This window comes from Chelonia mydas, chromosome 16, assembly GCF_015237465.2.
Source record: "Chelonia mydas isolate rCheMyd1 chromosome 16, rCheMyd1.pri.v2, whole genome shotgun sequence".
NCBI lineage: Eukaryota > Metazoa > Chordata > Testudines > Cheloniidae > Chelonia > Chelonia mydas.
The window spans coordinates 25,148,730-25,173,254 of NC_057857.1; the positions used below are offsets into that span (position 1 = coordinate 25,148,730).

Genomic DNA, 24,525 nt, shown 5'->3' on the forward strand with positions numbered 1-24,525 from the left:
GAACTGAGCTATGTAGTAGACAGATCTTTTTCCTTTTAGTAACAAAAGAGTCAAATTGACTTTGGCTTCTATTCTGGATGGGGATTTTCCAGCAGAGCTGCACCCAAAAATAACATTGGCATGAAGATCAACAGTAGACTCAGTAATATAATAAACCATTATAGACATTAGCATTGTCACACTGATATCTGAAGGCAAGCAAAAAACAGTTAATGGATCAAAAATGTGGTGTGATATACTCCATACACAGAGGAGAAAGAAAGCTACCCCATTTGCTGTAGTGCAACACATTGGTTTCAGGTATGGAGGCCATAAAGCAGCTATTTTTAAGAGATAAGACTTTTTTAAAAAGTTTCTAGCTCAAAGAAAATGTTCTCAATGTGAAAATACTCAGATTACTCGCTAATTGGTCCGGTATAAGAACTAGATAGAATGTGTACAGCATTGTTTTCGGAAATCTTTAGACAGTCATCTCTAGTAGCTTTGCTACTGTGCTCATATGTTTGCCAAAAAGCGGAAAAGTTAAATTAACAAGACACTCAAGTCAGTGATACCTTCAGAGTCCAGACTGAGAGAGAAAAGAGAAGATTTAGTAAAGCATTCATCTTTGGAATGATGCTAAATTGTATGTTCCTATTATAATTAAACATAGTTTTAAGTTTATACAGAATAAATACTTCTGTAATAAAGACTATTGCCATTGTTTTGTATGCATGTAAATAAGAAGATTATAACAAGTTAGCTTGGTTCACATTGTATCCCCTGTATTAACTCACTGCAAGTAGACTAGCAGTGGATAGTCTGTGCCACTTGTTCAATAAATTGTAGCTTAGTTTAGGTGAACTTTTTGTTATTTTAAAAAGCCTTTTGTAAATACTCAAGAGTCCAATCTAAAGTGGGTGTTTGGGTTTTTTTTGGTGTGTGACCAAGTTATTTGATTTTTGTATTTCCCTTTGTCCTCAGCAGCACAGTCCTGTGAATAGAATGCTGCTTCTGAGCCCAATTTCCTTTGCTGCTGCAGATAGAAGTACATAGAATCATAGAATATCCGGGTTGGAAGGGACCTCAGGAGGTCATCTAGTCCAACCCCCTGCTCAAAGCAGGACCAATCCCCAATTTTTGCCCCAGATCCCAAATGGCCCCCTCAAGGATTGAACTCACAACCCTGAGTTTAGCAGGCCAATGCTCAAACCACTGAGCTATCCCTCTCCCCCCAATGTTCTTGGCTGCTTAAATAAAGATGCAGCCCTCTGTTTTAATATCTGTGTTTTATTTTGTTAAAATGCAGGCGACAGACATCATTGTGTTTCTTTCCAATATCTAGTTCAACACATTTAACTTTACTGTGTTTGACTGTATCAGTCTGCATTTCTTTTCTTTCACTGACTACCCCATTGCTATTAGTTTATATTTCACCAGTAAACCCCTGATTCTAAAAAAATAAAAAAAAAACCCTTAAATACAGTGAGTTTTATAACAAAGAAAAATACATGAGTTCAGAGCTGTTGTGGAACAGACTTCAACAGGAACTAAGGACCATCACAAATGTTTGACCTTGCTTTCTTTCACAAACACATAGCATCATGAGCACTTAAGACAAACAACCCCTCCCCAACTAAACAAAAAAACAACAAACAGTACTCTGCACGCATAGTACTTCTCTGGGGAAGAGGATGAGAGAGAGATTAATCCCATCACTGTAAAGAGCTCAGATACTAAGATGATGAGAAAGGTATGAGAACCTGAATAGAATAGAATAATGCTTCCTCTTTCACTGTTATCAGTTAATCTGCAAAAATAGCTTGAGCTCCTACCTCAAAGAGAGTTTTATTATGGTTTCAAACGAAAGGGAAAACAATTAAAAAAAAACCTCACTAAACAAGATGTGTTTGGTCTCACTAATTTAAGTTTGCAGACTTGGGATTTTATGATCATGCAAATATGTACTTTCAAATAGATGTAAAAATGTGTGTGTCAACAAAACATCTGCCAGTGCTGAGGTCTCTAGTATGATTTCTTTTAATTACTACCATTTAATTATTCTGATGTACCTGATTTTGGTTTGATATGGGAAATGCAGTGGTTTTGAACTATTTTTGCTCTTCTGTCATTCTGCTGAAATAGTGATAGACATGACAACAGATATGTTCTATCTAGTAATGTGAAATACTAAACGGTTAAACAGTAAGCATTAGTCTTACCAGTTAACCGACCCTAACCATTAGCCCTGGGCCAACCAGCTAACCCCAGCCCCAGGCCACCTGACTAGCCTGCTGAGCTCAGCCCCACGCCGGCCGGCCAACCTGCCAACTCCAGCCCTGCGCTGCTCTGCCGGCACTTGCCCTGTGCCAGGCTGGCCGATGCCAATGCCACGCCAGTCGACCCCAGTGCCACGTGCCGGCCAGCTGGAGCAGCCCCAGCCATGCCGACCCCGACCCCGACCCCGCACACTGGCCAGCTGGAGCAGTCCCAGCCCTGCGCTGGCCCGCCAACCCCAGCCTTAGCTGCACCAGCCAGCTGGAGCAACCCCAGCTACAGAGGCCCCAGCCCCTCCCTTTAATTGGTTAACTGTTTAAACAATATTTTAATAGTTTAAACAGTTAACTTTTTAAACAGATATTTACATCCCTAGTTCTACCTAAATGAACCTCTAATGTTCAGTAGCAGTTAGTGGATTAAAGGATAATCTTGGATCACTGCTTTAGGAATGTTCTAAGATTCATTTATAGATTATGAAATATCGTATGAAATATGGTCTAGATCAGGGGTGGGCAAACTACGGCCCAGGGGCCACATCCGGCCCTCCAGACTTTTTAATCCGGCCCTTGAGATTCCGCCAGGGAGCAGGGTCGGGGGCTTGGCCCGCTCTGCGCGGCTCCCAGAAGCAGCAGCAGCATGTCCCCCCTCCTGCTGCTATGCATAGGTGGCAGCCAGGGGGTGCTGCACCTGCCTCAAGCACTGCCCCCGCAGCTCCCATTGGCTGGGAACCACAGCCAATGGGAGCTGCAGGGGTGGCACCTGAGGACTGGGTAGCGCACAGAGCCGCCTGGCTGCCCCTATGCGTAGGAGCAGGAGCGGGGACATGCCACTGCTTCTGGGAGCTGCTTGAGGTAAGCGCTCCCCAGAGCCTGCACCCCTGACCCCCTCCCATCCCCAAACCCCTGCACCACCCCTGATCCCCCTCCCATTCTCCAAACCCCTTGGTCTCAGCCCAGAGCCCCCTCCTGCACCCCCAACCCTTCATCTTGAGCCCTCACCCCCCCCCTCGCACCCCAGCCCAGAGCCCCCTCCCGCATCCTGAACTCCTGATTTCTGGCCCCACCCCAGAGCCCACACCCCCAGCTGGAGCCCTCACCCCCTCCTACTCCCTAACCCCCAATTTCATGAGCATTCATGGCTCACCATACAATTTTCATACTCAGATGTGGCCCTCGGGTCAAAAAGTTTGCCCACCCCTGATCTAGACCAGGGGTGGGCAAACTTTTTGGCCCGAGGGCCACATCGGGGTGCAAAACTGTATGGAGGGCTGGGTAGGGAAGGCTGTGCCCCCGAAACAGTCTGGCCCCTGCCCCCTATTCGCCTCCTCAAACTTCCCGCCTCCTGACTGTCCCCCTCAGAACACCTGACATATCCAACCCCCCTGGTCCTTGTCCCCTGACTGCTCCCTCCTGGAACCCCCTGCCCCTAACCGCCCCCGGGACCCCACCCCCATCCAACCCGCCCCACTCCCTGTCCCCCCAACACCTATCCACATCCCCACCCCATGACAGGCCCCCCAGGACTCCCATGCCCTATCCAACCCCCTCTGTTCCCCGACCGCCCCAGAACCTCCGCCCCATCCAACTGCCCCCTGTCCCCTGACTGCCCCCCGGGACTCCCCTCCCCTAACCGCCTCCTGCTCCCTGTCCCCTGATTGCCCCTCCGGACTCCCTACCCAACCCCCCCACGCGTGCCACCGCCTCCTTACCATGCTGCTTACCGAGCCTTCCGGGCCAGGATCTCAGGGGCCGGGCAGGACGGTCCCACGGGCCATAGTTTGCCTACCTCTGGGTTAGTGCATATTTGAGATATGACAGCAGTTCTAGTTACCATAGTTTCTGCAGATAACTTTTGCCAGACATAATCTTTTCCTCCCCAAAAGTGTAATAGAATTATTGAGTTACACAGAGCGGCTTGATGAATGGAGATAATGAATGAAAGTACTTTTGGCAATTGGAAGCCATGCAGAAAGTAAATGTTACAGATTATGCTAAAAATACCATAGACTGGCAAAGTTTTCATTTGTCATGTGTTTAAAATTAACGTCTCTTTCAGGTGGTGCACTGCAAAGCCTGCACAAGGCAGAATATTTTGGTAAACTGTCCCTTTTATATGTCTCTATTACAGAGAGAATATATGACCATGCAGTTCTTTTTCCTATGTACTGTGTGAAAAGTAGTACAAATGACTGCCTGGAAGAGCCATTTTAAATTAAACCTACTGATTTTGATTGCTTTGTGTTCTCCATTGTAGTGTGTGTCCCGTTCAGTTTATGTAATGTGAGGATATCTATTTTGTAATTCTGGTCAATTTATATAATCATGGACTGCATATTACAGCTAATTAAGAATCCAAGAAACTGTTGTTTGGTGTTATTTTAACAAATGGGGAGGAATGAAGGAGTTCTGGTCAACGTTCCAGACTGTGTGCTAAGTTGTTTCAGATTTGCCTGAGTTCCAGAGTCTGTTGCCTGGTGTGGAACATGTTACATCATTTTCTGTCTCCATCTGATCTTGGTTTGTATCAGTGAGGCTTCTGCTGCTGTTCATACTGGCAGGCCGACCTACAGCTCACACCTTTTTGCTAGCTTTTATTAGTCTTATAAAGTAGTGGTAGAGAATTTAGTAGATTTCATTTTCACTTTCTTGTACAGTTCATTAACATAATGAGTTTTATTTTATTTTAATTCATTTGTTTGTAGAGGTGACATCTGTTATTGCTGAAAACTTGTATTAACCAGTTTCTAACCAATTAACATTGGGACTAGCAAGCAACATTGCTGTATTGACAATTGCTGTTTTTACTGGTGATCATGATGTGAATACAGGATAGAAGTTTTTATGGTTAGTGAAGGCGGGCATCTCTTCCCTGTACAATAAACCCCAGTCAGAACACATTCTGTGGCAGGGGTGGGCAAACTTTTTGACCCGAGGATCACATGTGGGTGGGGAAATTGTAGGGCTGGGGCAGGGGGTTGGGGTGTGGGAGGGAGTGCAGGGTGTGGGAGGGGGTTCAGTGTGCAAGAAGGGGGGCTCAGGGCAAGTGGCTGGGGTGCAAGAGGGGGCTCAGGGCAGGGGGTTGGGTTGCAGGAGGGGGTGCGGAGTGCAGGAGGGGGCTCAGGGCAGGGGGTTGGGGTGCAGCAGGAGGTTAGCGGCTCCTGGGGGCGGGGTGGAGCAGGTGGCTTCACTGTGCGCTGCCCTTGCCTGTGGGTACCATCCCTGAAGCTCCCATTGGCCGCAGTTCCCCATTCCCGGCCAACGGGAACTGCGGGGGCGCTGCCTGCAGGCGAGGGCAGCACACAGAGCCCTCTGTCCCCCGCTCCCTCAGAGACTGCAGGGACGTGGTGCCATCTGCTTCTGGGAGCGGCATGGGGCCAGAGCAGGCAGGGAGCCTGCCTTAGCCCGCTGCGCCCTAGTTTGGCCTCCCCTGTTCTATGGTGATTGTATCTCAGGATTTTAGCTAATTTAAACAGAAGCAGGAGGGGAGAAGTTTTCATCATACTGTCATTCGGGGATGTTTTGAACCCTTACTTAGAATTACCCACTGGACAGAATATGTAATAGTTATCATTATTTTGGATAGTGTGAGGATATTTATTTTGACACTAAGGTGTTCCTGTTTGCAGATTTCTTACACAGAATTGCAACAGATACTTGTATCTTAGAAGAGTCGAGCCCTTTCATTGATTTACTGTATTTGAATGTTCAAGAACTTTCACTATGGATTCATGGTATGCCCAGGAGAGAAGCTACTCTGGGAACTTCTGTTAGCATCTAGTCACTTTGACTCAGATTTTTAAAGGTATTCAGGGATTGTGATGCTCACTGTTGCAATTCCTAACAAATTTAGGAGCCTAATCTCATTTTCGAAAGAGATTTAGGCATTTGGGGTATGTCTACACTGCCATTAAACATCCAGGTCTGGCCCATGTCACCTTCCTTGGATTTGTGGGGTTTGGGATTAAGGGGTTGTTTAATTGCAGTGTAGACGTTCAGGCTCGGGCTGGAGGCCAGGCTCTAGGATCCTGCAAAAGAGGCAGATCCCAGAGCTCGAGCTCTAGCCCAAGGCTGAAAGTTTACACTACAATTAAATAGTCCATGAGCCAAAGTCAGCTGACATGGGGCAGCCGTGGGTGTTTAATTGCAGTGTAGACAAAATCCTATTGACAGTAAATAGGACTGTAGTTCCCATAAGCCTGAAAATGAGACTTAGGCTCCTAATTAAATGAGGCATTACAACGCTGAGCATCAGAATGCCTAAATACTTGCATTTTTATATAAATGAGCAGTAAATTAAAAATTATGTTATAATATTTGGCTTAGTCATTGTGCGGTGTCGTACCAGCTGGTCCAGTGACTGCTGCCTTGTTCGCTGTGTAATCTTGCACTGTTGTACATTTGTTGCATATGCTGTGGATGGAGAAAACTGGTCCTGTTCAGCTGCTGCCATTTATGGCTGTGCATGGAAAACAAGTCCAGATGGTGACTTTGCTTCATGGGTTTTATGTTTACAATGACAAATCACTCTTTCAGGAATTAAAACGGAATATCTCAATTATTTTAATTTTATTTTCACATAGAACCAGACAGCAAAAGCTTCAGGGGCAACTTTCAGCAAAATGCTTTATAATAAAGTAACACATTTTGGCGAATGCATGAATGAAAGCACCTAATCCTATCCACACAAATTAATTTGTTCATGATAAAACTCATGTCTTTCAAATGATTGCACTCCAGATATGTTTGTACATTTTTAGACTGGGATTTGTGAGCATCCTTTCTCTAGAAGTGCTTCATTGTATGATACAGCAATATCTTCATGTTGTTTTTGTGATACATTCTGCCAGTGCTGTTCATTATGCATGCATTGATTTTTATCCTCTCTTGGGATTTGTTAGGCACTAAAAACAGACCATGATGTTGAAATACAGCCCAGAACTTCAAATGTTCCTATTATATTTATGACATAGTACTGAAACCATAAAGGGATAATGCCTTTCTATCTGTTTTAAACCTGACAGTTTTTTTTATAGAAACCACATTTTGGCTGAGTTATATGAATATAGAAAAATGCTCAGCTTACATTTTTAATCTCATTTTGGCGTGGTAAAGCCATGTTTCTTAAGAGCTTTTAAAATATTATTAGCAAAACATTTTAAAATAGTGATTGCTTTATTATGTCATAGAGTAATATTTATTATTATTTATTTGTAACATAGTGGCTGTAGTCAGGGAGCATGGTCTGGTTGTGCTAGGCGCTGTACAAACAGAACAAAAAGACAGTTCCTACCCTAAAGATCTGACAACCTCAGTAATATTTGCACTACAAACTCTCTCCTGCACATAGTAATTATGTGTGTATGATACATAGAATCAAGAGATGACTGGTGGGATTTTCCTGACACCCATAAGCCTCTCCAGTTCACATGCCTGGGTATATTAATTTTGAATGGGACAGATGTGGATACACATCAATCATAATAAAGTTTCATGTGGAGCAAAGGAAACATTTTCGGTGTGTGCTCTGTACAGCCTTGTTTGTTTGTGGCTTGTGGAAGCTGGACATATTTTTGATTCAACCCAGGAGTTGTGTAATTATTCAGATATTTTTTAAACAATTTATTTTAAACAATTTATTTTAAACAATTAAATGTTATACTGATGAAAATTACTGAATTAACCACCATGCAGACTGAAGTCTACTGTTTATCCGCAATACAGGTACAGCATGGCAACAATAGCGCAAGCTTCCTCAGCACTTAGGAGGAGGGGGCTACTGCTAAGGTTAAAAGACAGATCAATATCCATAGCATCTAGTCGATGGTCTATTTGTTAATATATAATATGCCTATACTTATCTCTTATACAGCGCTTTTCCTCCAGAGATCTCCGCATGCTATACAAATGTAGGGTATCACTATTCCTGTTTTTTCAGAAGGGTATACTGAGGTGCAGAGAGGTAAAGCGACTTGACCAAAGTCACACAGCAGGTCAGCAACAGATCTAGGAAGAGAGCCAGGGTCTCCTGACTCCCAACCTAGTTGACCTGTTTACTCAGTGGATAACATTGCCTCACACAGGTTGCCTGGAAAGGTGGTGGATTTATGTGATGTGATGTAGACATCTCAGTCTAATTCCTAGTGAACAAACTATCAATTTATGTTTCAGAGAGACCATTGAACAGCTACTAAACAATGACCACTTTTAATTGCTGGTAATTTGAGGCCCACTGAGGTCAGTTACTCATATACTGAAGGGGGAAAATTGGGCCCCTCGCCTGAATTGAAGGAGGTGAAGTAGAGATGAAAAATTATGTCTCTGTTACCAATTCCCCAAACTGTAATTTTTAGAAACTGAGTTTATCTGTATAATTATTCAAAGATTAAGATTTTGCGGGATCATTTGACAAGAAGTCACTGAATAGCCCAAACCAGGGAGCTTTGAGAACTAACAGAAAATGTTTGGATTTTTGTTTTTAAGAATACTATTTAAAAAGGAGCCTATATTAATACAATTTAGGCACCCCATATTATCGCGAGTGATTTAGTATTATCTCACCTACGGGGGGTCAATATCATATCCTACAGAGCATACTTGGAAAGAAATTAAAGAGACAGACTTTATGTCACATTAGTTAATTATTTCAGAAAAATGTAATTTAATTAAGGTTGAAGTATTAATAATACAGCGCATAAGTTAATATGATTAGCTATTGTGTTGCAGTTTGAATTCTGAGGTAACACTGAAAGGAAGCTTTAGGGGGTGGAATCTAGGTTCTGGGCTGGGAAGGCATGTTATATAAAGTGGATAGAAGAGTTCCTCTACTCTTATTTCATTTCCAGTATCCAACTTGGAAATCAAAGTTGTGCCAATCAGAAAAATCTTTCCCAGGGAAAAAGAAAAGGAGTACTTGTGGCACTTTAGAGACTAACCAATTTATTTGAGCATAAGCTTTCATGAGCTACAGCTCACTTCATCGGATGCATTCCCAGGGAAGTGAGCTATTTGTCTAGCATGTAAAAACTGAAGGGGAGGAATGGGGAGCTGTCTAACTATACTGTACCATTTCTTCTAAATCTTCCTAGCTCATATTGGCAACTTTCTTTCCCTTTAGAACTGACAACCCCTGCCAATTCATTTGGACAGAGATCAGAAGATTCTAATTCATTGAGACTTTAATTGTGCATCCTAATTTATTTTAACTCCAGCCAAGACTTGCCAACTGATTTATGTCTTCTTATGCAGTATGATGAATCCTTTGCTGCCACCCCGGCTCCCCTTCTTTTGCTGATAAAAGAGAGAATCTCTGAAATCTGAAAATTTATGTTATAGGATCTGTAGCTTTCCCTTTGCCAGCACTATTAAGAACAGTTTCCATTGAACAAGGGCACTTTAGTATTTCAATTTTTAACTAAGAAAAGTAATCATATGATATATATCTATTTCTACTTTGTAGTCTTCTGCCCTGTTGTCACATAACACAAGACTTGATGCATACTAGTCTGTATCGTGTCTGTCTTTAACAATGTCCAGTAATCTTTTGGGAAAATTGGAAACTAGGATTGAAAATGTTCCATGCATCAACAATGCGCTTGTTCCTTGAGCCAAATGGAAATGTAGGCAACTGAACTGCACAAATTTCTAGAAGGTAGTTCTATCTGAGTGTAAGTCTTAGCTGGAATTTCTTAGTCAATAACTCCTTTCATAAGTAGTAGGAGTTTTTGAATTGGTATGTTGGAGTAGGAGTTTTTGAATTGGTTACTTTTATCCTGTCTGTAGCCATTTGTCATGATCTCTGAGGGTTGTATTTATTAGTTAAGCTTTCTCTTTTTTTTGTACATCGTTTTAGTACCTGAAACTCTATTACAGGTTTCTCTGATTTAGTGTTAGTGCAGTGCACCATTTCTGTAGTGAATATGCTTGCATCAGATATCCCACTCAGTAATTCAGTAATCTAGAGAGGCATCTACACAGATGTGCATTTTCTCCAGCTAGATTTATTGTACTCAAGAATCAGCTTGAATTTTGTGAAAGATAGCAAAGCTGGAAAAGGATACCATGTTGCCTGTTACTATTCTAGTGCGTGTCTGATTCAACACATTCTCATTCTCACTTGCCAATAGAAGGTAACGGCTGGATGGAGGTTAATGGTATAATTGTAAGAGATGAAACAAAGTTGGCCAATTTAAGAGTTATACATCTTTTCCTAAGCAAACCATTGTGGATTACTGAATGCCAGAATTCACAATGACCTGATTTTGAATTTTGAATTTTTTTCAGTGTGGAGTGCATCATCTTCATAGATAGAGAACACACTAGTGCAGCCAGAAGGATGTAAATATTAGCTGGGTATATATGCAGCACTGCTGGTCATTAAGTTTTTGTACTAATACGGACATCAGATCTGGTGTTCACACTCCCTTGTGCCGAACAGTTTTTTCTAATTTCCTGGAGAAATGGGACTATATGGCCTTTCCCGGCTATACTCGGTTTCCTATGGCTATGTGTATGCTGCACACCGCTTGTGGCGGTGTGTACGGTATGTGTAGCTACGGCTATAGTGAAAGGCAGACTGTGCCACATTGCGGTGTGTAGCTGCACGTGTCAGTGAGAGGCTCTGGTGGCGGCAGGCAACAGGAAAAGGCTTGGCGGTGAGGAGGTGTCAGAGCCTTTCCCCGCTGCCATAGTCTTTCCCTGCAGCAGCAAAATAATCCAGCAGCTTCCTGTTGCGGGGGAAGAGGTCTGGTACCAGGCAGCTGCTGAAGACTTTCCTTGCTGCAGGAGTCTTCCCGTGTGGTGTGTGATATTTTGAGGTCTAAATGCCAGACTCACTCTTTAATAAGACTGTCCCCAAGTAGTTGCACAAAAAGATAAATGCGTAATGAACCAATAGTGATTTCCCCATAGAATTTTAGTGTAATATTTTCTGTTGAAGTGTATGCTAGCTGAGAGACAAGGTGGATGAGGTAATATGTTTTATTGAACCAGCTTCTTTTGCTGACAGAGAAAAGCTTGGCCAATAAAAGCTATTACCTCAACCACCATGTGTCTCTAATATCCTGGGACCAACACAGCTACAACTACACTTCGTAGCTATTAGTGTCATTCACCTTTGAGCTCACTTTAAGAATATATGATGTGTGGGAAAATGTTGTTAGAAGTAAATTTTAAAATGACTCTCCACCTTATTCATACCAATTATTTCCTAAAATAAATAAAAGTCAGTTTAATCTGGAGAATACCTGATAATCTGAGAGGTTTGACAAGACCATCCAGCAAATGTTGGAAAGATTTATGGAATGGGTGTAATAAGCACCTATCGTTATACCTCAGTTTTTGGCTACACAACTTTAGACACTTAAGAGGGGCCTCACTTTTTTAAAGAAAGAGCTGAGCACCCATGCTTTGAAGATCAGGCCCCTTTTATATGTCTCAATTTGAGTGACCAAAAACCAAGGCAAGCAAAATCAATAATAACTTATGAAAATGTAAATGTCTGGAGGCTTTCAATGGACTCAAGGATTTATGACTAGAGCAAGAGGAGACCAAAGGTCTCTTACTTACTGGGCACCAGACTTTAACTTTAAGACAGAATCTAGTTACTGGTCTCCTCCTGAGGTAGCAGAGCTGTGTGCTACCTCTTGCTCAGGGCTTATGGAAAAGCCACAGTTTAGCCCTGAATGTGTAGCAGTGTCATTGGCAAGTGTCAGTGAGTTAAAGGTCATAAAAGGAGCACACTGTTCCCACTCAATTGTCTAGGCACTGTGCAGGGATTACAGAGAAACAAAGAGATCTGCCCTTGAGGGACAGTCAAAATTCAGATGCAAGAACACTTTTGACAACATTTGGCATTGCTCCGATTTATGCTTGTAAATTAAAAATGGCAAGGGGGAAACAGCTTTTGACCCATTAAGAGTTCAGGGATTTAAACTGAGCTCCATGAAGTAGGGATCAAGAGGGAGATTTTCAAAAACACCTAAGGGATTTCAGAGCGCAAGCCCCATTGATAGCCAATGGGACTTGTGCTCCTAAATTCCACAGGCACTTTTGAAATATCTTCCCTGCCCGTAATCTTTGTGACTTGTACAAAACCAGTTATGCTGTTGGTGTTTAACAAAATGGTGACCGTCAGCGCACATTACAAGGCCATCTCATAACCTAGGCTTTTGGGGAAGTAAGCATTTGATAAAGGCTGGCTTTTGTAGGAGGTGTTAAGGTCTAGTTTTGGTGTTCTTTAATTTGATTGTTGGTTTTGGTTAGTTCTTTACTTATTTTTCTGCTTTGGGAAGGCTACTGGGTTTTATTATATTGCTTGTATTTTAAAATTACGTCAAAGGTGCCTAGAACTCAAAATAATCACTTTTTTCTCTTTGTGTTCTAAATGTAAAATAAATTAACAAATAATAAATAATCAGGTTAATAGAATTAACAATAATCTTGGAGCACTAAAATGAGAATCTCTCTAAGTAACTCTAATTTTGACTTAAAAGTAAATAATCCGGAAGCACAACAGTTAAACTGGATATGTCCTCCTCATCTTATTCTTACTCTTAGAAACTGCAATACATGGAACAATTTGAGAAACAGTATGAGGCCAAAGTTTTAGAAACTGACTCCCCCCCCCCCACTATAATTTGAAAACAGTGTTTTAGCTGGGTTGGGTTTTTTTCATGTTTTGATTGCTCACAGGTAATACCTTGTATGTCATGTTTTAGCCTGGAGCTGAGGTTTATGGCACAGTTCTAAACCATGGAAATGAGGAGTTTATAATGGAAAAAATTGAAGCCATAAAAACAGTATTTGAAGTGAACTGACCTATTGCCATTTTATATTTCTAGAGTGATAACATAATAGCAGCAGAAAAGCAAAGTTTGTGTTGAACAGGTGTTTAACAGGCCAGATCCAAAGTCCATTTGATTCATTGGAAGTCTTTAATGAGCTTTGGATCTAGCCCCAACTGGCCAGTACATCCAGGACAGACACAGCCTTTCACTGTTTGTTAATTGATGGATTTCAGTTTTTAAAATGTGCCCACCCTTTTCACACATAATGTAACCTTAGAGCAACATTGCAGACCAAGGACTAAGAAATATAATAACCCCTCCCCCCATCACAATTCTTCAGAAAACTCTCCCGCTCGTTCACCAACTCTTCATCCTTTTCCTCCTTGAAAAAAGCCTGAGAGTACAAATGAGCAAATTCAAGCTGTGGCAAGCCAAAGTTGGAAGCAAATTCCTCAGTCTAGGACTTGTGAATATAAAGGCCCTGCCAACAGCATCCCTGCAATAAAGGAGGTGTTAGCTTGAATATCTCTCACATTATCTCAGCTACATTGACATTGCATGGCAGACACAGGTATCTTGAGTTATCCTGGACCCAGCCTGTTTCAGGTTTTTTACATCACAGTAAATATATTAAATTGAATCCAAAACAAACGGGGAGCCAGTGGAGCTCACAAAACACGAGGTACTGTGCTTCCTGTAAGAAACACCCTTAAAATTCAGCTGCTGAACTAGCTGAAGTTTTTGAATGCTCTTGTGTGGAGAGTATTGCAACAATCCAATTTCAGGGGGACAAAATGTTGCTTACTGCAGCAGGATTTCTGTATTTGAAAGAAGAGGATGGAATCTCCTGGTCAAGCATAAATATTAAAGCACCCTGGGGCACTGCCACTACCTAACATTTGCAAAACTACACCAAGTCCAGGCAGACTCCAAGGTTGGGAAGGCAATAACAAAAGGCAGACAAATTCCCTTAATAGAAGGACTCATCGTACCTCTGCCAGTTCTCCTAGCAGGTGCACCAAGTCCACCAACATAACCTCAGTCTCATCTGGGGTGAATCTGAACCAGTTCACCCTCAAACTTTTGCATTATCATTTGCTAAATATGTTACGTGCTACTTACCTCTGTCTGCATCTTTGAGACCTAAGTATGATATCTCCACCTCTGGAAAATGTGCTGTTAGTCACTGCATATTAAAATAGATATCATTTAGACATGCCAATAAAATAACTTACCAGATGGTTTATCAGTTGAAGTTGGACTGCTAGTAACTGATGGCATGGTTGGTAGATTAGGTGGTAGAACCTTTAAATTTTGATCACTCTGAATCTCATTGGTAGCTATTTGGTTAATAATGCGATTGTAAGTAGGAGGCTGATACATTCTGTTTGGTGGTTGGGGAGGTTGGGGTATTGGCTTAATGGATGGCATTCTTTGACAATGTTCTTCTAGCTGTGCAATAATTATAGACTGGTTATTGGCAATTGACACCAAATGTTGATATTTGTACTCTAGGTCCTTGTATTTGTTTGCAAGTTGCAACATATCAGCAGTTTGGTTCAATATCTTATTTTCAAGTTGGGAAAGTTCTAATGCATTGTCCCGTTTTCGAATAATTTCATGTAGCAGCTGCATATAAAGTTGCGTGACACGAGAGTTCATATTCCGACTTTCTTTTCGTAAAAGTTTAACCTCATTAACAATCCCACCATCCACCTCCACCAATTGCTGAAGAGTTTCTATTTGTCTCTTTTGCTTTAGAAGTTCATTGTTAAGCAGCTCTAATTCTTGCTTATTTACCCGGTTTTCAAGAAGAACCTCAGGCTCCTTTGAATTAACACAAATGGCACCTGTCACTTTCTGCTGAGGTACAATAAAGGTGTAAGTGCACTTGTCCTGTGTGTCGCTGGACCGCTTATACCTGTTCATGTAAATGAATTCTTGCTCTGTGCCCTCATCACTGCTTTCAAATTCCTGTGTCTTGCTAGCAGTCACTCCAATGACTGCAATTAGTAATAAGCAAGTTAATCTTGCTGCCTTCATCATTCTTTATTTTTGGATAATTTTTCTTCTACAAATGAACTTCTAAAATCTGTTTAAAATAGAAAAAAAAGTTATTTAGTAATAATAAATAGAAAATAAATTAATGTGAATAAGAAGATTAACAACTGATGTATTCATTGGGAAGTCTTAAAAAAATCTCTTCAAGTGGTAAATGATATGAAAATATACATATTTTCATGCCAACAAATATGGTACACTTTTCATGTCTGGTAAGAGCTTCTACCAGATAAAGATAAAAAAATGGTAGAGAGGCTACTGAGACAAGCCTCTTCATGGAGACAAGTTATAACTTATTAGCATCCTGTGACCAGGATGTTAATAAATTGTGAAACATTGCTATAATTTCTCACCACTCACCTTAAGGAACTGAATTAGCAAAAAGTAAGCCCATATTTCTAGGACAGTGCCATCAGTTTCTCAGAAATTCATTTAAATAAAAATTAAGTTTTCATCGCTTACACTTGCAAAGATAACTTTCAAATGTGAACAGAATGTTGCTGATCCTGTGCTGTTACGGTTTCTAAGATGCACTAGATTAGGGCTGTCAAACTATTTTAAAAATCGCAATTAATCGCAAGATTTAAAAAAAAATAGTTGCAATTAATCACAGTTTTAATCACACTCTTAAACAATAATGGAATACCAATTTAAATTCATTATAAATATTTTTGGATGTTTTTCTAATTTTCAAATATATTGATTTCAATTACAACACAGAACACAAAATGTACAGTGCTCACTTTATATTATTATTTTTATTACAAATATTTGCCCTGTAAAATGATAAAGAAAAGAAATAGTATTTTTCAGTGCACCTAATACAGGTACGATAGTACAATCTCTTTATTGTAAAAGTGCAATTTATAAATGTAGAATTATATTTTTTTAGGGCTGTTGATTAATCGCAGTTAACTCAAAAAAATTAACTGTGATTAAAAAATTAATCTTGATTAATCGCACTGTTAAACAATAGAATACCAATTGAAATTTATTAAATATTTTGGTTGTTTTTCTACATTTTCAAATATATTCATTTCTATTACAACACAGAATACAAAGTTTACAGTGTTCACTTTATACTATTATTTTTGATTACAAATATTTGCACTGTAAAAATGATAAAGAAAAGAAATAGTATTTTTCAATTCACATCATACAAGTACTGTAGTGTAATCTCTTTATCATGAAAGTGTAACTTACAAATGTAGATTTTTTTTTTGTTACATAACTGCACTCAAAAACAAAAGAATGCAAAACTTTAGCGCCTACAAGTCAACTCCGTCCTACTTCTTGTTCAGCTAATTGCTAAGACAAACAAGTTTGTTTACATTTACAGGAAATAATGCTGCCCGCTTCTTATTTACAATGTCACCTGAAAGTGAGAACAGGCGTTCGCATGGCACTTTTGTAGCCAGCGTTGCAAGGTATTTACGTGCCAGATATGCTAAACATTCAGATGCCCCTTGATTGTTTTATTTTTGAATGCAGTTATTTTTTGTACATAATTCTACATTTGTAAGTACAACTTTCGTTATAAAGAGATTGGATTACAGCACTTGTATTAGGTAAATTGAAATATACTGTTACTTTTGTTTTTACAGTGCAAATATTTATAATCAAAAATAAAGTGAGCACAGTACATTTTGTATTCTGTGTTGTAATTGAAATCAATATATTTGAAAATGTAAAAAAAAATCCAAAATATTTAAATAAATGGTATTCTATTATTGTTTAACAGTGTGATTAATGGAAATTAATTTTTAATCGCTTGACAGTGCTAATTTTTTTACATAACTTCACTCAAAAACAAAACAGTGTAAAACTTTAGCGCCTACAAGTCCACTGAGTCCTACTTCTTGGTCAGCCAATCGCTAAAACAGACAAGTCTGTTTACATTTACGGGAAATAATGCTTCCTTCATATTTACAGTGTCATCTGAAAGTGAGAACAGGCATTCACATGGTACTTTGTAGCTGGAGTTGCAAGGTATTTATGTGCCAGATATGCTAAACATTTGTATATCCCTTCATGCTTCGACTTGTAGGCTCTAAAGTAATAATAATAATAATTATTTGTAATAAACCTTTGTAAGTTGCACTTTCAGAATAAAGAGACAGCACTACAGTACTTGTAGGAGGTGAATTGAAAAATGCTATTTATTTTGTTTATCTTTTTACAGGGCAAATATTTGTAATAAAAATAATATAAAGTGAACAGTGTACACTTTGTATTCTGTGTTGTAACTGAAATATATTTGATAATGTAGAAAAACATCAAAAATATTTATAATAAATCTTAATTGGTATTGTATTATTGTTTAACAGTGCGATTAAAACTGCAATTAATTGCACCTATTATTTTAATCTAGTTAATTTGTTTTGTGTTAATTGTTTGTGTTAACTGTGATTGACAGCTCTATATTAAATATAAAGGTGTTCAACAATATTTTAACAACTAAAAAGGAGCATATACATCTGTTCTATTGCTTAAATTTGCAGGAGGTGTCTGGTTTTGATGGAGTTGTGGCAATTTAGGTATTTTTTTACCTTGATTAGTAACATTAGATCTCAGGGTAGAATGTTTTGAATACATCAGTCAACCCTGAAAACATTCCTACACAATTTACATATCCTGCACGTTAATAAATCAGGAACTTTGACCCCAAAACATTGTATACTTTAAAATCACACAATTTCAGCAGAGGGAATTTATCTCTCTCAGTTATTTGAACTGCTTTTCAACTAAAGTATTTAATGTAACTCTTACAAGGAAAATCCCATTTCCTTCATATTCCTCCTTACATTAGTCCAAGTTACTGCCTTAACGGGATCTGCCTTCAACACTCCTGTACAGACTAGCTACTAGTGTTTATTGACTTTTTGCAATAGTAGTGCCATTTTGGGGATATTTAAACTGATTTTAATCCCTCAGGTATTCAAAGCGGATCTCTGGGGCACTTTTCTTCATAAAACACAGTGGCCACAACAGCTAAGGGTTTATAAGACGTCACCCTTTTAGGCATTATGAGTTCAACATTGGGGTCACTAGCATTAATAAACTTTTCTGAGGCTGTTCCATTTTCAGCTATGCAACCAAATAACTCCTTGGCATTGCATATGTCTGAGGGCTTCCTTTATTGCTAAATACTGCATAAAATATTCAGTCTTTTCTAAATATTCCCAGTTCTCTTCACAATGGCTAAAGAAAGAAAAACTCCATGATCTACACATTATATATAAAATCATACCAGGTATGTGTGTGTTTGCTATGTTTCTCAGTTCTGTTGTGAGAGTTGATATTTTGGATGTTAATTTTTGAATAACATGCACTCAGTGTATAAATCTGTCAGTAATTGCTTATTACATAATTGCATCAGAATAAATATTTAGAGTATGCAACTCAAATATTTATAAGTACACACTTAGATTACAGGATGGTGCACTGCAAAATACACGTTCATCTGTTTGTGAGCTTGGATACCTCATTGAGGGTGTAGTAAAGTGCACTAGAATTTTTGAAGGGGTATATATTGCACTTTCCTTTAAAAATTGGGTTGCCCCTTTTAATGAATTTTAATGAATCAAAACATACTTTCATATTATTTCTGCAGTTTGGTTTTCTTTCTTTGTTCTAAGGAAAAATAGTATGAGCCTGTTTGGAAATCCTTTGCATACTGTAGCTCTGAACATTGCTTCATTTTGGTCAACTTGCATTGTTGTTATGCTCACAAGGGGTGGTTAGGTAGCTTCTCGATAATCAGGTTAAGATATTTTTATGATTTTCTTTTAAATATATTTTTGCCTTGATGTGTGCAAATAGTAACTCCCATTAATGCTACTTGGATTAAGGGAGTAAATACCCTATAATAGCCATCTATATTACAGCTTTTCTTTCATTGTATAAATGCTGGATTTCTTTCTTTTCAGACTGACTTGGGTATTTCAGCTAATTTTTGTGTGGGTTAGAGAACAGTGAAAGCACTGAAAAGTTTGTGAGAAAATATTGCACTTGAATGTGTGTATGTATGCGTAATCTAGTTTGCATAAAAATATACAATGTCGAACTTGTTCAGCGTGTAATGCATAGTTTGGCTTTTTCTTTACCAACATGCCATTATTATCTTGTTTTGCTGTACATGTAAAACATTTCCTTATAACCCTAATTTTCATTTAAAACACTTGCTTTTGTTTAAAATAACAAATTAAAAGCAATGGATTTCATATTCCCAATTTACATTTTTATGAGAAATGTACAGCTACAGTCATTTAAATCCAGTGGAAAGGTACAATTATGACTTTTGTGTCAGTGGAAAAAATTGATTTTAAAAGTGAAAATGTTAGCAGTCTAGACTTTTTCTAATATAATTTTCCCCTCTTCTATACCCACTTTTAACTGTTAAAGTTTATAATAAAAATAGTAATTTATGTAGTAAAGGCAATAGCATTAAAATCCCTAAATTTGGATCCATTTCTGGTCTTAGAACTAAAGACAATTATTTCTTTGCACTTTTTATTATTGGTTTCTAAAACTCTGTTTGAAATGCAGCTTTTCTAAACACATGAAGGCAATCATAGTATTGCCCAGACCTGCTGTAGGTTGAGGAAAAAGGATTAGTTTTTGAAGCTTTATAATGTTAAAAAAGGGACTATCTCTCAGATATTTTCTCACAATCTACATTACCCAAGCAGCCGTCAATTTCAGTCAACAGATGCTGGTCTGAGGAGAACATTTCCTTTTGGAAACACCATGTGTCATCATTTCCAAAACAAATTTTCTGATGTTTTCTGTTTTTTGAGAAATTTCCGAAAATGTCATTTCATTCTGATTTGGAACAAAAACAAATTTCAAAATGCCAACATTTCTTGTGAACCAGAAATCCAGAGTTTTAGCCTGTTCTAGTTGTCAGCAAATATCTGAGAAATCCACTGGCAAAGTGGGTATCTAATCCCTCTCTAAAGTGGCAGAGGTCTGTACAGTGGATCTAAAGGTTCTAACCCAGCTGATGAGTCATGTGGGTATCAATGTGATGCCACATGTTGAAATTTGGTTTTTTGAGTTCGCTTTAAAAAAAAAAGGGATATTGCACATGAAAAGCCCCTATGTTAAAATAACATGATTATGTTTCACAGTCAAGCACTCCAAAGTTAGGAAAAGACTCATTCAGAACACAGGATGGACTATGCTGGGGGAAAGGATCTGGTTGGTGAAGTTAATGAGGCTGTTGTCATAGAATCAAAGGACTGGAAGGGACCTTGAAAGGTCATCTAGTCCAGTCCCCTGCACTCATGGCAGGACTAATTATTATCTAGACCAGTGTTCTTCATTGCAAGGCCTGCGAGCCATCAACCCTAAGTGCAGCTCCCTAAGTTCCCTCTAAGTTCCCAGAGCCTGCACCCACAGCCAGAAGCCTCACCCGCACCCCAACCCTCTGCCCCAGCCCTGAGCCTCATCCTGCACCCTGAACCCCTCATCCCCAGCTCCACCCTAGAGCCCTCACCCCTGCTCCCCACCCTCTGCCCTACCCTGAGCCACCTCCCATACGCCTAACCCCTTGGCCCCACCCCATGTGGCTCTCACATTGAAGGTTTTTTGCCAAAGTGGCCCCCCACTTCAAAAATAGTGAAGAGCAACTGATCTAGACCATACCTGACGAGTGTTTGTCTAACCTGCTCTTAAAAATCTCCAACAATGGAGATTCCACAACCTCCCTAAGCAATTTATTCCAGTGCTTAACCACCCTGACAATTAGGAATTTTTTCCTAATGTCCAACCTAAACCTCCCTTTATGCAATTTAAGCCCATTGCTTCTTGTCCTATTCTCCGAGGTTAAGGAGAACAATTTTTCTCCCTCCTCCTTGTAACAACCTTTTAAATGCTTGAAAACTGTTATCATGTCCCTTCTCTGTCTTCTCTTTTCCAGACTAAACAAACCGAAGTTTTTCAATCTTCCCTCATAGGTCGTGTTTTCTAGACCTTTAATCATTTTTGTCACTCTTCTCTGGACTCTCTCCAGTTTGTCCACATCCTTCTTGAAATGTGGCACCCACAACTGGACACAATACTCCAGTTGAGGCCTAATCAGTGCGGACTAGAGCGGAAGAATTACTTCTTGTGTCTTGCATAAAACACTCCTGCTAATACATCCCAGGATGATGTTTGCTTTTTTTGCAACATTGTTACACTGTTGACTCATATTTGGCTTGTGGTCCACTATGACCCCCAGGTCCCTTTCCGCAGTTCTCCTTCCTAGGCTGTCATTTCCCATTTTGTATGTGTGCAACTGATTGTTCCTTCCTAAGTGGCGTACTTACTGAATTTCATCCTATTTACTTCACACCATTTCTCCAGTTTGTCCAGATCATTTTGAATTATAATCCTTTTCTTCAAAGCACTTGCAACCCCTTCCAGTTTGGTATCATCCGCAGACTTTATAAGTATACTCTCTCTGCCATTATCTAAATCATTGATCAAGATATTGAACAGAACTGGACCCTGAACTGATCCCTGCAGGACCCCACCCGTTATGCCCTTCCAGCATGACGGTGAACCACTGATGATTACTCTCTGGGAACGGTTTTCCAACCAGTTTTGCACCCATCTTATAGCTTCATCTAGGTTGCATTTCCCTAGTTTGTTTACGAGAGGGTCATGCGAGACAGTATCAAAAGCCTTACTAAAGTCTCTGGGACCCTTCCTCATTTGTTGCAGAAGTTGGAAGGTGTTTAGTGAATGAGGAAGGAAGAAAAGAGGATAGTCCCATGGTTAAGTTAGTTGAGTGCTGCCCAAGAGAATTGGAATCTATCCCTGCTTCTGCCGCAGATTTTCTGTGTGATGCTCAACAAATAACACACACATTTTCATTTGTGGCCACTAATCGTGTGTTCCCCGTTTTCTGGGTATCCAACTTTAGACTCTGGGGCTGAGCACTCACAGCTGCAACTGAAGTCAATGGGAGCTGTGCTTTAAACATATCCAAGTGCTATAAAATGCTAAGCACTCTGAAAAATCGGGCCCTCGATGGCTCAAATTGAGCAGTCAGAATAAGTGGACATGGGCAATCTTAATTCTAGCATTTCTCAATTACTGAGTGTTTGACTTTGCAACCTGAATGTTCTGTTAACACCCTTTTTATATTACCTTTTATTTATGGTAATGCCTGTCACGTGCTTTCCAAATGTTCAGGAAAGTCAGTGCCTACTCTGAAGAGCTCACAGTCTGTGGACCCTGGAACTTTTGCCATTGTGACAGCTTGGTTTGCTTAGAGCATATTTAGATAACATGATAGTAAGAAAGCTTGCTTTCTGCATATGCCTGTCCCTCCACCCTGGGAGTTCCACTGGTGGAACTTGCAGTGGTTTTTGATCAACTGTAATAAAGTTGTTGAAAAATTTCCAGTGTACGTACACCTCCCTAAGAACATACTAGCCTGAAGGGGAGGGCAAGAAGAAGATGGGAAAAAACCTTACTGCATTGCTGTTAATAGCATTAGTATTCTTTCTTTGGGAAACTCCTTGCTCTTTGCTTTTGTGGACTTGCTATGAGGAAAGCAGACAAGAGAATGGAGTCAGTACATTTGTATAGCAAGGTCTTGCCATTCTAAGCAGGAATACTGTAGTATTAATAATTTATTATTTATTTACTGCGTAAAATGAAATTAAGTGGCAACTCTATTTAACATACATTTTTTACAAAGCATCATGCTAATAATTAATGTGCCTGGTTAGATCATTTTTACAGATATTCACATACTCTGAATAAAAATATAATTGAACGTCAATGGTAGTATTATGTTAATTGTAATTATACCAATTAAAGAGAGAGAATTGTAGTGAGGCTTTGTTAGTATGTTTCAGTAAATGATACAAGAAAACTGTATCAGCAATGATTTTTGTGGATCTTTTTGAAAATTGTTTATTTCCCATGTGTCTCAAATTTTAGTATAACCAGAATGAAACTCATTTTCATTTTGCAATTAGAAAGGGATTGTGGCTTATGGTGTTTGGCAAGAATCTTGAGAACTCGTCAGATACAAGTTTTGGGTTCAGCATGTCCAAAGTAGCAAGGAACTGGCTGTTACAAACAAGTTCCATGTATTCTTTAAAGCAGAGTAGTTTGAAAACTCTGGAAAAATAAAGAACAGAAATTAAAATTACCCCAGATAGCTTTAACTTTCATAACCAGCATTTGCACAGCAGATCACACTTGGTTTCCAGAGTTTATATTTCCACACAGATGAAACCATTCTTGTAAATGTCTACAGCACAGTAGATGTAAAATGGCTTTGATTTCAGTATTTGAATTGCAGACCTTTTCTCTTCACAAACCCTGTTTATTATGACCCATGGAAAGAAACTCTTTTTTCCCCCCCTCAGAGATCCATTATGACCCTTTTACAGTGTTTCATGACTTTAATTGAGTGCTGGATTTGGGGTGCTTCTTCCTTTTCCAGGCTGAAGAACCATAGAGCAAATCAGAAATGTTTCTTCAGCTTCTCCAATGGTAATTCATTTTTCGAGAATTACAGAGGAACATGGGAATTAGGTTCATTATCCTCATCTGAACATAAGAATATGCAGCGTTTGTCCCTTGTGCTACCTCTCAAAAATGGAGGCTAGAGAAAAGGAAGCACGAATGAAGAACAACAATTTGACTAGATTGTGCTGAATCTTTTCTTCCTCTCATATCCCATTGTGACATGGAGGCCTATTGGTACCAACAGACAAAGGCTTCCCTGTTTTTTACAAGCAACTCCTGTCTCAGGCCAGACAAACTCACAATAACTAATACACCATTTTCATAGTATTTATCCATGAAGGGTAGCATGTGAGTTCTCTACTGAAAGCTTGTAACTTATCAATACTCATAATCATTGAGAGCTGTGTGTGGGTAATATTTAAAGAATAATGTAACTATGTTGAAAACTATGCCTTATGGTCGTAGAGTAAAGGTTAGCCACCAGGGAATCACGTCTCAATGATGGAGCATTTATGCGGGAGGGAGTTGTGACCTTTCCCTGATTAGCCAGTAAAGTAATGCAAGGCTCAATTGTCTACCCTTCGCCCTTCCCCAGAATAGACCATGGAAAACCATCAGACAAACGCAAACAATCCAAACCATTTGGAGGTAGAAAGGAACATTATAGTAGACAAGGAATTGCCTGTATGTGAATAAAGACAAAATATGAATTCAGTATATGGCAAGGTGGAGACAGGCACTCAGCATCCATTCACTGAGAAAATACACTGCTGAGCAAGGGTGTTTCATGAAAGATTGGCTCCTGGTTCATGGGAAGCCAGCAAGCTCTGCAACAGACTGAATTTTGTGCCGGGGTTGGGGACCTACTTTATTAAGCAGGAAAGGTAATTATTAAGTGTAGTCACTAGTTCGCATTTTATAATTTTGTTTTGTGTTGTAACTAG

At 39.6% G+C, this 24,525-nt stretch overlaps 2 protein-coding genes across 16 annotated transcripts in view; one reads left to right on the top strand and one right to left on the bottom strand.

The window, feature by feature from the left end:
• Positions 1-24,525, top strand: part of RALGPS1 (Ral GEF with PH domain and SH3 binding motif 1) — a 375,247-nt gene that overhangs the window by 171,419 nt on the left and 179,303 nt on the right. The window lies entirely within an intron of this gene.
• Positions 1-24,525, bottom strand: part of ANGPTL2 (angiopoietin like 2) — a 41,959-nt gene that overhangs the window by 5,225 nt on the left and 12,209 nt on the right. Inside the window, exon 2 of the mRNA XM_007060932.4 lies at positions 14,278-15,134. Within this exon, the coding sequence (XP_007060994.1) occupies positions 14,278-15,088 (811 nt within the window). The 5' untranslated portion in view covers positions 15,089-15,134. The remainder of the gene's footprint in view (positions 1-14,277; positions 15,135-24,525) is intronic.